The sequence below is a fragment of the Branchiostoma lanceolatum genome, chromosome 9 (assembly GCF_035083965.1).
Source record: "Branchiostoma lanceolatum isolate klBraLanc5 chromosome 9, klBraLanc5.hap2, whole genome shotgun sequence".
Taxonomy (NCBI): domain Eukaryota; kingdom Metazoa; phylum Chordata; class Leptocardii; order Amphioxiformes; family Branchiostomatidae; genus Branchiostoma; species Branchiostoma lanceolatum.
This window is the reverse complement of record NC_089730.1, coordinates 21298172-21313822: the sequence shown is the minus strand read 5'-3', so window position 1 is coordinate 21313822 and position 15651 is coordinate 21298172. Positions and strand designations below refer to the sequence as shown.

The 15651-nt window shown below is 42.2% G+C and overlaps 2 protein-coding genes across 2 annotated transcripts; one reads left to right on the top strand and one right to left on the bottom strand.

Moving 5' to 3' along the window:
* Window positions 1-509: 509 nt before the first annotated feature.
* Window positions 510-10431, top strand: LOC136441688 (uncharacterized). The gene is made up of 5 exons (XM_066438125.1): window positions 510-706; window positions 6770-6846; window positions 7732-7865; window positions 8376-8483; window positions 9337-10431. The coding sequence occupies exons 2-5, from the start codon at window positions 6801-6803 to the stop codon at window positions 9589-9591; spliced, it is 543 nt and encodes a 180-aa protein (XP_066294222.1). The 5' UTR covers window positions 510-706; window positions 6770-6800; the 3' UTR covers window positions 9592-10431.
* A 1441-nt stretch (window positions 10432-11872) lies between these two features.
* Window positions 11873-15623, bottom strand: LOC136441672 (centrosome-associated protein 350-like). The gene is made up of 4 exons (XM_066438107.1): window positions 15069-15623; window positions 14485-14645; window positions 13942-14089; window positions 11873-13066 (listed from the first exon to the last, which is right to left on the bottom strand). The coding sequence occupies exons 1-4, from the start codon at window positions 15510-15512 to the stop codon at window positions 12473-12475; spliced, it is 1347 nt and encodes a 448-aa protein (XP_066294204.1). The 5' UTR covers window positions 15513-15623; the 3' UTR covers window positions 11873-12472.
* Between the last annotated feature and the right edge of the window lie 28 nt (window positions 15624-15651).

The following is a 15651-nucleotide window of genomic DNA, read 5'->3' as shown; positions in this document are numbered from 1 at the left end:
GGATTACCTCATCGAACCGTCCAGCCGTGCAGGTGCGTCACGGGTCAGAGGTCACGTCTACCTGGGACAGACACCGGGAGGGCGACGGAACAACGGAACTCACCTGTGTCAGATACCTGTGCGTCCGGGTGTGTTATTTTGATGTTTTTAACCTTCGCCTCGACTGATGTGTGTTATGGATGCATTTTCTTTGAAAACGTGTTGTTTATTCGCGAAAAGTGTGAAGACAAATAAGCGTACCGCCAAGGTGACCAGGTGTGTTCCCCCGCCCTCACCTGCGTGCCTTACCTGCACCGTGCCGTGACTGCCGGGATGTTGTCGCTGACCGGACTGTTCCAAAAAATAACAATGGAGGGGTGTGCGCAGGAGAGAGTCTCAATCAGAGTTTGATCCACCTGTTTTCTACAAGTGAGGCTTGACTCCGTCCCCTCATATTCTGTCCAAATTTGCTTTACAAATCCAAGATATTTTAGCCCTTACTATTACGTGATCTATACCTGTCCATTTACCTGTATTTGTTGGGACGTCCCATCTGAGAATCTGCGCAAACAACTGTCTGGGCTGGCCTGGGGCGGAACCGGTCGGGCTACACCGTTTGTTATTCAAATCAGGAAGCCCTGTTTGTGCCAGTGAGGGAGGGTGACAGTTCGTACCGTCACTGCTAACAGACCAGCTTTCTTCAAACCTTACAAACATCCAGGACAAGGTAGGTACACGTTTGTATTGTTCTGGTGGTTGTTTTTATATACGAGGCGATTTTAGGACACCTGGAATGCGAGTAGACCGCAGCTAGGGCAGTTCTTGTAAGGATGTTACTGTCTTCAGGTGTTTACGACTCAGGTGTGGCACCTGGACAATTAACCCAAACGGGAAGACAACAACAAAGCTGAAAATCGTTTCAGCTCAAGCAGAATTATCGTCATGAACTCCAATAGCTCAGTGTGGTACTAGCGGTTTCTTGGCTACTTAAACAAACGTGAGAAAATGGCTCACAACTTGTAATTACTAGCCCATTGAAGCTTTGTCAGCACAAGGAGTTGTTTATCCCCAAACACGCAAATATGAAACCTTATACGGCTCCAATAGGTGGAGCAAGTGGTCTAACTTACGTCTTTATAGGTACAGCAGTCTTGGTTAAACTAGATCGTGGTCTTGAATATTTTAAGTCTGTTTTCGGCGTCATTGTGTCCACCAGTGTTGTAACTGTGGGAAACCTGATCCCAGCACATACCGAGCGGCTCTTCACGCTCCGTGTGTTGTTTGTACATCGGGAGGATATTTTCCGCTTTTGGACCAGAAACATTGACTGCAGTTTTGGCTCTCACAAAAGCACCAGTCTCCATTGGGCCTTCTTACGGGTGTATGGATCGTAGAATTCGGCAAAAATAAGGAATAATTGGCCGGTGAGTAAGAGTCAATAGCCCACGGTTATAGGTATATTTCCCCCGCGCGTGTCAATGAAACCATATGGTGGCCAAGCTTCTCTGGCAAATATTCTACAGTCGTTACTCTGTAATAATGAGCAAGTTTAGCAAATGAAGCGCTTCAGGGCAGACTTACAACAATGCAGGACATTGTAGGAAAAAAAAGCCCAACATGGTTTCATTGACGGCCTGAGATTTTGTTAGAAACATAAGCCAGGATTTTTATAAGCTCCAAACTGTCTAAAATTCAGTGTTTCACGGGGTGTAGCATTGGTCTACTTGATGATCTTTAATCCGATTCAGACATAGGATTAAGAACAGAGTAATTATCGAGCAATTCGAAACCACAATAGCACAGCTGGAAATTTTGGTAAGTCCCTTTTCTGCTTGTGCTCGAAATCACATTAATTTCACATCCTGGTTCTAGATGAATTCTGTCAACACAGTGCAGCTTTCAACCTAACCTCCAAACGCGATGAACTATTCATGGTTCAGTCAAGATAATTATTTCATTATGTCTCGACCCTTGGGAATAACATTACTTTAGTCTTATTTTCATTTATTGAAAGTTTCCAAATAGAGCCAAATTTATCAAGTGTATTGAGACATTTTAGCCTGTCTCCGATTTTGATAGAACAAGATCATTCGCCCAGAGAAAAGTCCTGCTCATGTATCTTCTAAAATGATTGGGTCTGGCGATCGTGAATCTTTATCGTGAACTGATTAATTATCAAGCTATTTGGCTCAGTTAATGAATCTATTCATAGCGCTATCAAGATAATTCTTTCATAACACTTCGACCCTGGATCCCTGTCTTTGCTACCAGACTTGATAGTAAGATATGCACAGAAGCAGACGTAACCGACCCCCCTAATTTACAACTAGTCATGAAACAAGAGCGCCGTTGTGAATCACAGGATATTTACCACTGCAGAAAGTATCCCAAACATCCCGCCATACCGTAGCCTCTACCAGGCTCCGCGGATCGCTGGGAATGTAGCAGAAATTGGCCAAATTGAGTGAATAGTATGCTAAGGGAGACAGTCACGGAGAGAGGGACAGTAGCCGACTCCCTTCATGAGCATACTATTCACTCTACTTTTGGCCAAATCCTACTACATGTATTTCTCCAGCGATCCTCGGAGCCTGGTAACTTTATAGAGGTTAGTCATAGTGAACCAAAGTCTGTAAACAAAACATCGCCGCGAGGCTGACTCCTGCTGGGAGGGTGACGTACTGATAAATTCCGCTGACCCACGCGTTTCTAAAACGGACGTTTTGCTATGGTTAACAGGTGGTTAAAGAGGCAAAACACTTGTGTGTTACTGTATATCCCCAAGAAATTCACAACTATTGGGTTGAAGTGACACAAATATGATATACGGTAGTGTCAAACCACAAAGTTCGTCATGATGATCTTAGGTCATTCCGTTCTGTGCGTGTCAGGTTGACAACAGACCAAGGTCGGATCGGTGGAATGTCCAGAAACTAGTTTTTAGGAAACTTCGTGACATCAGTCAGATGTTCGTTAGTCACCGACTTTGAGGTAAATGTAAGCACCAGTTGCTAGATGGCTTCAGTTTGATAGAATGGAGAGGGAAAGTAAGTATGTGGTCAGCACTTTGTACCCTGACAACTTTATGTTGAAATTAAACCTAGTTTAAATTTTGTCAGTCAGCTGAGAAGAAAAGGTTGACATAATTCGATGCCAATCGCCAGCGGTTATGTGTAGCTTACTATCTAAGTCTTTAGTACATTAATGGCAAGATAAAAATACAGTCGACATCCCTCAGTTTGTGCTGGACGACATAACGTCAACGTTTTTAAATAAACCTTGCAATGTATGCCCTAATACGTACATGTACGTCCTATTTTGTCCACAGACATGGCTTTATGGTTCCAAAGTTTCGTTACAATCGTTAGCAATTGGGACTTTGCTTATCAAGTTTCTTTCCAAGTCCTTAATTCTTTATGGTCTTTTTTTCGTTATTACTCACTTTGTGCGTTTGGTGCACCAGTCGCGTCATACCCCTAATTGTGTCAACCTTGACATCTTACTTCACTAAGTTGCAATCATGTAAGACTAAAGCGACGTTTGGGCGCGCGTTTAGAGATGCTTGTAGTGACGTCATTAACGGACGACCGAGACTACGTGCAGTTTAGTCACAATTTAGTACAGGAAATGTTGTATTAAACAACAATAGTCAGAACTGACGCATCTCTGAGAGAGTCATGGCGGGCTGCTACCCTCTCTGAGGTCACGGCGTGACGGATTAGCAGGTTCTCCCCGCGCCTTGTTGTCCTGTCCGGGTCCCAGCAGGACGCCATCTTGGAGACACTCGGCACCCATAAATCACATACTACTGATGAACACGTTCTTCTAGGATGAGAATTAACCAAAATACAATGAAGAAAGGAAACAGCAATGTACATATTTCTTTATTCTGGACAAAACATAGAAAGAGTCGTGTAAAATTGCCATTTAGAAATGACATTTGAAATTTCTAACTTGCAATTTTACACGTCATTTGGCAGGTAGAAACAACAATCTTGCTGTAAAAGTATTTCCATCCGTACAAAGTACAAAGTCACCTGTACAATATCATGACATAGTTCATGGGATAGGAAGCATGTAAACGCATTATACAGGTATTTGTCATCATACGAAGACTCGAGGTACCCCCTGGTCAAATGTTTTTTTCTGTTTATTTCACAAGAAATCAAGGCTCAAGCGTTTTGATTAAACCAAGGACATTATATAGGATTAAACCATGAATCACAAACTGCTGATTTCAATAGGTAAAGTGAGCATGTAGGGGATTAGACCTAAGCAGTGCAGACTGCACTACCTTGTTATTTGCTGAACTGTGCTTGGTTAAGCCACCTAGGGCACTTTGCACCTGGTCTACATGAGACACATTCTTTGTACTTGTTCTCATTCGAGCCCTAAACAACCGAGAAAGCCACACACAAGGCGAAACTAGTCGAAGTGTGTACTTTTTCTAGGATAAAACTTAAAACATATATTCTAAATGCAATAAAAAAGGAACCGCAATGTACACATTTCATTGTCTCCTCGACAAAATCCAGGAATAGCTGTGTAAATCTGGCAAGCACTTCTTACTTGAAATCAAATTCAATGTGTACAGAGTCACCTGTACAAAATGCGTGTATGTCATTTAGGGCCATGGGATAGAAACCATGTAAACAAGACTTGACGTTATACATGTATTCGTCATAATACGAGGACTGAGGTGCTCATTGATCCTATTTCTTTCTTGTTTTAGTTACTTCAATTCACCACAAAACAAGGCTCATTGAGATCTCAAGCCACTCAGATGTTTTTTGTTACACTAACTGGGTTGTGATGACAAATGTTTGTCCACCTTTGACTTGAAAAGTTTTAAGTTGGGCCTATAAGGAAAACAATCACAAGGAAGCTTGTTCCATCAGTTCAAGGAAAGAAAGGACATTTCTGTCTTAACAGACTACAGTAGATAGCCATTTAAAGTTCACTTGACAGTTTAATGTTCCATCCGTGCCACTCTGGATCTGTCCCCTCCCTGACCCCCTCCCCCTACATTTGTACATGTCAGACCGGTTCCTCACAAACAGATAGACAAACCCGCGCGACGGTTTGGCCCGAGGCGGTTTGTGGAACAATGGGCGACATCGGGTGGTCCGATATGCGTAGCCTCCATAGCAGGCTCTTTGGGCCTTTTGGGGGGCTTATATAAGTTATAATACACCTTTGCTGATGACTCGGAATTATTTTATGATTTTGGCCAAATGGTTACGGGCTGGCTGCACAAACGACCCAGTACGAAAAGAAGACATCAACAAAAGTTTATCATAAGCCAAAAAGGACCCAGAGTCCAGAGAGCCTGCAACGGAGGCTATAATCTGCGGGGTAGTCACCGTGTCGGCTTAGTCCTGTGTGTGCAACCGTCACAAATTTACGAGATTTGTTCTGGAGGGGGCAAGGTGAATATATTTGTGGTAAGACGAGCAGTTTTTATTATCTGACGTGGATGTTACGATATGAGTAGAGTAGAATAGAGTTTACGGCCAGGTACTGTTCTTCTAGTTTAGAGCGCTCCTTATTCTGTCTCTTGTTCAACCACTGTCACAATGGGTTTATTTGGATGGCCAAATGTTCTGTGGTTATACTTGACGGGATGGTTCTCCTGGAAGGTGTTGAATCTTGTTATAAAGTATGATGTAGTATAACATGTATTTAACAATGTTTGGCGGCACACAGGCGAATACGATTAGACAGGCAGGACTCTTAGCTGGATAATATGCCACATTTAAAATGTTACATGATACGGGTACATTACCTAGAATTTGTTTAACTACTGAATACGCCAGTGGTAAGAATATCCCCCTAGTTAAGTAGTCTGCAATAGGGAGTCCCACCGTGACCACTTTGAACAGTGGAGGATTCGGAGGGCCGGTTGTTGTTTATTGTTAAATGTGTCCTTTTTTGACGGTTCGAAGGTTTTTTGAAAACTGTTGGTTGTCTGTAATCGAATTTGAATAGGATAACAACTGTTAGAGAAACATGCTTGCAGGTTTGTTTTTAACAACCTGTACCACAAAGCGGTTGTTTTGTTAAGCCGTGTGTCCCTTGTCTACTGTTACAATTTGCATTATTGATCATTATTTAGTGGCCGATCATATTTCGCTTCTACTGATACCAAATTGTAACACATATCATCGTTACAGAGTTTGTAGCAGTTTTGCCATGTCGTGAAGGGTAACAATTACATGTGTTGTTACAGTACTTGATATGTACCGATTACCTTTCGTCGAGAGTGGAGTTAGTTACAACTTGTGTAACAAAGACTGTAGCAATTCTGTCATGTCGTGTGTCAACAGGGTGTAACAATAACATGTTTGCTACAGTTTGACATGAATGCCTTACCAAAGAGGCTGATTTAAACCTCCTTGGTTAAACCATTAGGACATTGTAAATCCTGTACATTAGATATCCTATATAACGTCATTGGTATAACGTATACGTGTACATTAATACCCTTAGAACTTCATCTGTCAGACTTTTTGAGATGGCACAACACTCTGTCGCAAGATTAGCGTTGCAAATTATACGTTACATGCAATGTAGCAAGCAAGTACTCGGACCCGTGTTATGTTACACCGATTCTGTCGTGTAGACTGGGTTCATTTGGATAACCAGCTTATTCAAGCTAAATGAGCTACCCAGTAGTTTGAAGATTTAATAAATTGAATGGATGTATTTTCTGAAAATCACCTACCCAGAGTGATATTTTGATAAGCTGCAAAAAAAGTTTACTTACCAAATGTTTCTTATGTTCCGGCAGTTGAGCCGGACTGACAACAGAAACCGCGACCATGGCTGTAAGAATACTTCCCCTGACATGGGTCCTGCTGGTGGTCGGTAAGTCAAGAACACTTTTGGAAGAATTATCCGCATCAATATCATATGATAAGTGCGAAAATGTAAAAATAAATATGAGCTTTTATGAGTACTACAAGTTGTAATACTGTATTGTGTTGCATCCATATAGGTATATGACAATTCGCTGTAGGCAAGATATTATGATGTGTAACAGTTTCTCAGTATTAGAAACTGTATTGTAGATTCGTGAATGATTTCATCAAGGTGGTGAAAGACTTTACAGCAAGGTTCTTTTATTCACAACCAAGTATTTACCCGGGCCGACGTTTCGATGACTGTCATCTTCACTGCCCGCATGTAGATGACAGACAGTCATCGAAACGTCGGCTCGTGTAAGTAAATACTTGGTTGTGAATAAAATAACTTTGCTAGTCTGTATTGTAGAATGTGCTTTTCATTGACACGTTTTTTTATACCGATGTGTATTGTGTAATGTGTAATCTAGGCACCACTCGAATTATAGCGTTAACCTTTCTCTCATCACTCGGCAACAAATACTCTGTAAATAATGACTGAAACATTTGATATATGTATTGTATAACCTAGTAAATGTAAACCTAAGTTTTGGCTTTGCGTTGTCAACGATTTTACATATAATTTAGTCTCGTGCATTTTTTTACCATTTAGGCGCTTTAGTTTTGTGATATTTTTTTGTTAATTTTGTTTCTTCTATGTTTTTAGCTTGGCGTTTTATGTATCTGTTTGGCGTGCTTTGTGAATGTTTGTAATGAACTCTGTGAACGTTTGTAATGAATACTGCTACCAGGGCTAACCCTTTGTAATAGCCTTTGGCTAGTTGGGCAGTCGAATAAATCAAATCAAAATCAACCTTTCTCACGCCAATAACGTCCCCCCTCTCCCCAGCCGCCCAGGGGACCGCAGCTGACCAGCCCAGCAGCGGGGAGCGATACGTGGCGCAGGTCCAGGCGCATGCGCGGGTCCGGAGAGCGCCCTGCGATCCCTTCATCGAACCCAGCTGTAATACAGAAGTCAGCCTGGTGAGAACGACTATATATCAAACATAGTCCCACGTAATGGTAGTATAATGTTCCTGGTGTGGACATAGAGGTCGATGATCTTTATTTGCACGTTCCTGCCCACATTGGCTAAATACAGTAGTTTCACTATTACTCGAACCGTTTACGTAAAGAATCATTGCTTGTAGCGTCTCTAAACAGTCGGAGAAACAAAGCAAAGAAGTTGCAGGGAGAATTTGATTTGTTATGTTTGCACCTCTTTAACTTACAGTCATTTTTGGCCAGTTGTGGTAGAACCATGAGATTCTTAGCAGGGAAGATTATTATGAAAAACCAATTATATCCTCACCGTTTTAGGATTAGTAGATACATGTAGCTACGGGATGGATGGATGGAGATCTTCAAAATGTTGCTTGGCATGGCAAACAATTTTTCGAACTTGTCAGGAACAATATGTCTTTTAAAACACCAGGTAGCGACTTCAGAAGAGGGCTGTAACTTACTGTTGTTTGTTTGTTTGTTTCCTGACAGAACAGAGAATGCTACAGCTGCGACATGAGCACGGACCCGGAGTGTTACAAGTTCCGCAGCAGACAGACGTCCGGCAAGGCGCAGTGCGACCCGGGGGAGTACTGCTGGGTAAGCGACTTTTCGATCGTTTGTGTTTTTAGAAAGAAACAAGAACTTTAACCCTTAAGCTGCCAGGTTTTTTAGCCAAGTAAAAATCAAAAATGTTTGACCCCTGACCTCCCTCACGAAACCCGCGAAACACCCGGCGGCGCTAACTCCCCTAACTTCGCTTCGCGCGCTACACGCACGCAAAGCTGTTTTGTTCTGGGGAATACCCTATCCCGGTTATAACCGGGTCCAGCACACAAGGACAATACATATTTCTGTATCCCTAGTTAAGTCGGGACTGGCAGCTTAAGGTTTTTTTTAATGTTTTCACACGGAAGGGCACTTGGGCAGATAAGGTACTTTATTGTGGAAAGTTGGAGCGTTGCTTCAATATAACGCAAAATTGGACATTTACAATTATTGAAAGTGCACTCCAATGTTCTTCAAGGACAATGGCGTATTGACTAATTGAGTACTTTCCAGCCGCATCTCTCAAGATCACGCAACGAATGCGTTTTTAGTGCCAGAAAGACTGTTTCGCACCCCGTCTTGTATACATATAGTAAACTGGTCCTGGTGTACAGCCACTCTCCAAGCAGAGGTTGGCTCGGGAGATTGCTACATTCAGCTGACTTAGTGGTTTAATCAGATGGCTGTCAAAGGGCAGCGATGTCCCCATACAGCCTCTGCTTGTGGAGTCTTTTACATTGTTTTCTCTTTCTTTCCAACTAAAGCTAACCTATGTATTGTCTTGTTGTAATTTTTGATAAAGATAAAGAAAAGCGAAAACGTAACCATCTAGGTGGAATGAAATAGTGAATAGACATACTATGCGTAGTAATGCACGTTAAAGTTGTTGATTGTTTGTTGCTAGGTGACGAACCGATTCGACATGCAGCGGAACGTGTGGACGTTCTACAGCCGCGGGTGCGAGGACCGCACATGCGCACAGTGGCAGAAGTGGGACTGCCAGACCTCCAACAACATCCGGGAATGCAGCTTCTGCTGCAGGGAGGACCGCTGCAATGGATTCTGGGGGATCGCCAACGGTGCAGTACAAACGGCGGGCGGCAGGGGGCTCTTCGGTGTAGTCTTAGCGCTAATGTCCGCTCTGTATGCCATGCTGTGAGAAATGAGCGACAAGAGTGGAATATGCAATTCACAGATGTTTCTAGCGGTGCCTTTTATGTCCTGATTATTTCGTCCACTTTTTAAAAATCCCAAACGACTCGAAATTTATGTACAAATAAGTTTCACACTTCATGTAATTTCAAATTGATAGAATTTGTACCCATTTCGATATCAATGTCATGTATGTCTGTGAATGGTGGAGGAAGTGTTATGTTGTAGGCAACGTTGGTTTTTTAGTCAAAGATACGTAACCTTTTGTCTTTGTACATTTTATAATCATCGGTGTGGGGTTAATTAGGATATAGTCATAAAAAGTTACTATTTTGAATGTAAAAATTCTACAACTTTGGTTGTACATACACTGACATACATATATGTCCTTCGTATTTTGTATAAGCTGTCAGATAGCTAACATACTTCTAGAGCAACTAAGCCAATTATTAAATACGTACATGTACTAGAAGCTGTCCCAGTACTTTCCTTTGATGGTCTATTGGCAGATCGTGTTATCTGGCAGCCATTTTTGTTGAATGGCCGACACATAACAGAATGTTAAGTAAACGAATTCGAACACGCTATGAAAATCTTTTTGTAACAACCTTTTATACGTCTTTTCTTTTAAACTATGAGGAGTCATGTAGCCTTTCTGTAGCGTTTTTGCACAATCATATTGTTTTTCTGAATCATACCTTGTGAAATTTGAATAGCAAACCATACGCGTTGTGTTACCCACCATTGATAAGTTCTAGAAGTAGCATCGTTTGACGTCTCAAGTGCACTTTTACACTGGATAAGACTGTATCATTGCAAACATGAAAGTAAAGATTATTTACTGTAAGGCACGGTTTGCAATCTTCTTATTTGTGTCATGGATTAGACTTAAACATGGCGGGGTTTATTACAGTTTTCAAACATAATGTGATGACTTTCGGGATGGCTTTCTGGGTCTGCCATTATGATACCTAAGTCCAATACATGCCGACACACACATTCAATTATCTCCACACAGTACAGAGTTCTGCCGAAGACATAACTGTATCTTTGCCGACACATTGACACGAGGCCCTCATCGCTATGAACATCATTTCGGAAGGGGACGTAAAGTCAGTGGTCCCGTGTATGAGGAAGGTAGCTTCACGCGTTACACCGTAAAACAAACCCTATCCAACAGTAGGTGTGACCCGGTGTGTTTGGCTGAAAATGCCAGCCGTAGCGAAGACGCAGTTGTACTCTCCAAGCAGAGGAGGGGTTCCGGCTGGTTTTTGACGTGTTTTTAGGCGTTTTTGTCGGGCTTTCTACTTTGTCATTTTTTTGTGTGTGTTGGCGACACAAAATAGAAATGACAAAGTAGAAAGTCCGACAAAAACGCCTAAAACACGTCAAAAACCAGCCGGAACCCCTCCTCTGCTTGGGGAGTAGCAGTTGTACTACTAGCTACTTAAAAAAAATAATCCTGTTGAGGATGACCGCTTTAACCTTTACATACAATGTAGTTAACGTAGCAGTGAGAAAACTACGCACATCAAAGTAAGACCACGTCGACACTGAAGTAGAAATACACAAGTTAACAATATGTACACAATTTTATTCCAGTTCACAAACGTATTCCATACTTTCATAAAATCTGTACAAAAATCTCAAATTTTCTTCGTCCGAAAAAAGTATGATTCTCTTGCACGACCAACGACAGAGCGTGGTACATCTAAACATTTCACGTAAACATAACTTAATTACGTACTGCAATTCTTCCAGTTACAACATTGGACCAACCAAAATACACCAAAACCTTTCACTATAGGTAAAAACAGAATATCTTACTCGAAAACTGAAAGCAAAAATCGAGACTGACGAGACAATTACATGAAGCTGCCTTTTAAAAATACACTTTCTATGCAACCCTGCGTATCGTATGTTACACCGATTACGTTCTGAAATTGTCTTCAGCAAAAAAATGACGAGAACACAGCCGAAAACTGAAATAAACGGGGAATCTTTGCTTTCACAATTCCATCTGTTTAGCAGGCAAACTAAGTTTGTTACTTTGCACATATTACATAAAATCATTACGTTCCAATACGCAACAGTAATATAAATAGAAGTAGACAGAAATAAGAACGCTCTAATACGCCACACTGATTCAAACAAGGAGCGTGAAATAATTATCCAATCCACGATAAATAGAAAAGAAAGCCAAAAGATAACAAACTGAATCTGGGAGCCACATAAAACCTCTAGTGTGCTTCAACAACACCTTCCAAATTTCCACAAACGATATGAACACTGTTCAGTAAAACAAGGTGTATTTACAATGTCATCCCTAATCGTTGGTCCCGTAATACGTGGCTGACAAACAACTTATCTTACAAACTTCTGCACATTTCGTATTTACAGGAAAAATACATATACCTATATCAACTTCCTGGTGACTTTGCTTTCAAATTGACAATTCAACAAAGTTCTAAAAGAATCGAAAATCCATTCTTCAAGAAATGCGGACGTCCATCTATAAAACAGCATAATCAGATACCTATCTATAGAAACAGGCTATATTACCTAAAATGCATTATTTGATACCCAAATGATTCGACTAGCTAAATCTTGACAAAGCATTCTTGTCAGATTTTCATTCATGCCTTTTTCTGTTCCTCGTGTGTGTTGCCGAAAGAGCAAATTTACAGTTTCACCGAAACTCTGCAAAGGTAAGAGAAACGATAAAGAAAAGATCTAGAGTTGCTGTATATATTCAGCGGGGCGAAAGACTTGAAATCTCACAATATCCCGCAGCCGTCAAAAATCATTACAATCTTTCATCTTAACATCTGCTTGGAGAATAGGTACCTTCAAAAAGTTCTTATCCTACAGGAAGAGAGAGACCTTTCTCAGAGATTTGCATGAGACCCCACTTTTCTTAAAGAGATATCGCTCACTAACTGGACAGTTTCACTCAACAAGTTCTCAAAGATGGAGTCGCTGAGCTGCAGTTTCACCGCCAGTTCGTCATCATCATAGTTCACCCACTCCGGTTCCTCCGTGGCGAGCTCCTCGATAAGGATCTCGTCCACCTGGTCCTTCTTCTTCCTGCCCATCTTTAAGAACTTGGTCGTGTGCTGCAGTTTCCTCGAAGGCTGTAACCCGAGTAGGACTAAGACGCGGTGTTCGACGACGCCGGTTAGTTCTTCTAACCCACCCGGTGGCCGCCTACGGAAGTGCTTCCTCTGAGACTTCTTTGGCTTCATCCACACCGGTGGCGTCTCGACATTGTCTTCCGCGTAAATGTCCTTAAAGACCTCCCCGCTCAAGTCGAAGATGATCTTCTTGTAGCTGCGTTTGCTGATGCTCTCAACGTCCTTGCCAGGGGTGTCGTTGTTGCTGAGGAGGTCGCGCGGGGTCGCGATGGGCGCCAGGTCGTCCCCGTACTCCCTGTTGTTGTAGAAGACTTGGACGGAAGACTTCACCAGATCTTTCACCTCCTCCTTAAAGAAGTAAGTAAGTAAGTAAGTAGGTAAGTAAGTAAGTACGTTAATGAAGGTTAGACATACAGGTAAACAATACAGTAACTACAATTCAAACTCTACTACTGGACAAAATATGGATATCGTTTCCAGACGTTTTGAGTGACATCTATCACTCTTCTTCAGCGTCACTAAAAAATGAACTAGCAGAAACCAGTACTTAAATACAACAACTAGAGAAAAACCGTTGTACATGGCAAAACCACCAACACATGCATTAGCGGCATTGATATGTAAAATGTTTTAGGAAGTAAGTAAGTAAGTAAACTGGTTTATCATCATACATCATACAGACACAATAAAATACACCTTTGTAGCCCGAGGGCTAGATTGTAGTGTCCTGTACAACACGGCTCGTAATCTTGGGAGGACAACTTGTAAAGGTGTTGATACACCTGTTTTGTCCTCCCTTCCACTTGTTTTTCCATGTGGTAAATTCAAATAAAGAAATAAAGAAATAAAGAAAGAAATCTTACTTGCATTCTAAAAGATACATATGAGATACATGTACGGTTCTACAAAGTGTTGGATGTGCACATTTCCTGTTGTAGGAAGCACTGTTAGGAAGTATATAGCCGACCTAGGATGGTTCTACAAGCTCTGGCTTACATTAGCTCAGGTTTACGGGTCTGTTGCGTTGTAAGGCCTGGATGGCAGACCTGACAGGCATATTCAAGAGTTGGCCTCACAAACCCGACATACACAAGTGCTAAACTCCTAGTTAGAATTTCACGTTGGACATAAAACTTACGAAACGATTGTAATGGCCCTTTACCTCGTGATTAGAGTAAGATATTTTTGTTGTTCATCGACGTATCAAGTATTAAATCATCTACCTTGTTGTGAGGAATGGCGTAGAAGAGGTCATCCGTGACCTTCTGAAGGTCAAGTTTGGTGAGCGACGTTCTCGGGGACTGCTGAGGCTCGGGGCTCTCTCCGGGAACCGAGTGCCTTTTGGAGGCGCCCTGGCCCTTCTGTGCACCTCTGTGAGTGAATGAATGAATGGTTTAATGAATGAAAGTATGGATGAATGAATGAATGAATGAACGAACGAAAAAAAGTCCTTTAGTGTACATTTATGCCTCCATGTGCTTCAGTAGGTAGAAGTCCTTTGTCCCTTGACTTAACAAACAAATAAAAATATACACAGGGAAGTATAAAATATGTAGATGTGTGTGTCATTGTAAAAGTATATTGGAGCCTACAGGATGCATTACATACCTCAATCAAATTCTTAAACAATTTAACACTGGAGATACATCAAACACATTAAAAAGTATGATCTCACATTCCAAGTACTTGTACATCATTGTTACATTTTACTGTAAAAAAACTAATTCTAAACACTATCAATGTGTGTGAAGCTGTAAACATTTCACCTGTTGCCGAGCCCGAAGATGCCGTCCTCTTCGAACCATGTCTGGTCGGTGCTGAGGATGTCGTCCAGCTGGGCCTGGAACTCGTCCAGCTTCTCCCCGAAAACTGGCGACCCCGGGCGGGGGTGGAGCTCCACAGGGGAGTTCGGTCTGGGAACAGGCTCCTGTGATAATGATAATGGTGTGTCCATGTTACTTGCTAAAACCTGCAGTTTAGTCTTAGTCCGGTACGCAACCTTTTAATGTAACCATTGTATGATTTTAAAGCCTTAAGTATTTTATCATGTGTAATTTGTAATTTGTAATGAGCATGTAATTCAGCCCCCAGGCTGCAAGGTGTTCAATGAATAAAACCCTTATTTATTTATTTATAAAGGTTAGACATCCAGGTAATAAGATATGACGAATAACAGTTACTCAAGCAACTGGATATGATGCTAAAATCCAACAATTAAGCTATACACAGATCAAATTTTCAATGACCACATTGATCGTCAGGATAAATCACGACTACTAACTTCTGAACATAAACTTGTGGAAGTTACCTTCCAATGTATTGGCACAAAAATAAATAAACAAACTTTCACCTGAGGGGAACTCGGGAGCTGCAGCTCGTTCATCTCATCGTCTAGACTGTCGTCTTGGTCTCTCGTGTCGGAGAACTCCTTAGACGCCGGAGAAGGTCTTGAGACGTCAAGACGACGTCCATCGGAAGAAGTCCTCTGCTTCTGCTTCCTGATCTTGAGGATCTCCGAGATGGCGTCGGAGAAGAGACCGGAGACGAGCGACTCTGAGAACTTCTCCGCCTGCCGCCGGGGAGTGACTTCCGGGCTCGTCTCCGGAGCAGCGGGAGGAGGCTGCTCCGCCCTCCTCTGCTGGATCTCGTGCTCCCTCAGGAGGAGGTCCAGGAGCGGGGTGTGGGGCTTCTTCTCCGGAGAAGACGTTGGAGCGCTGTCCTCCAGCTCCTCGGCTTCGGCCTGGCGGCTTTCTGCGAGGTTCGTGATACAAGAGAGGGAGTCCTGGAGGACCATGGAGGCAAGGTCATCCGTGATGTCTTCAACAAGCTTGTCCTTGTTCTCCTCCGAGGAGTCTTTCGGCAAATCGGAAGCATCTCGAGGAGTCTCCGCAAGATCCTTTGAGTGAATGAATGGTTCATTACATTTAATAACA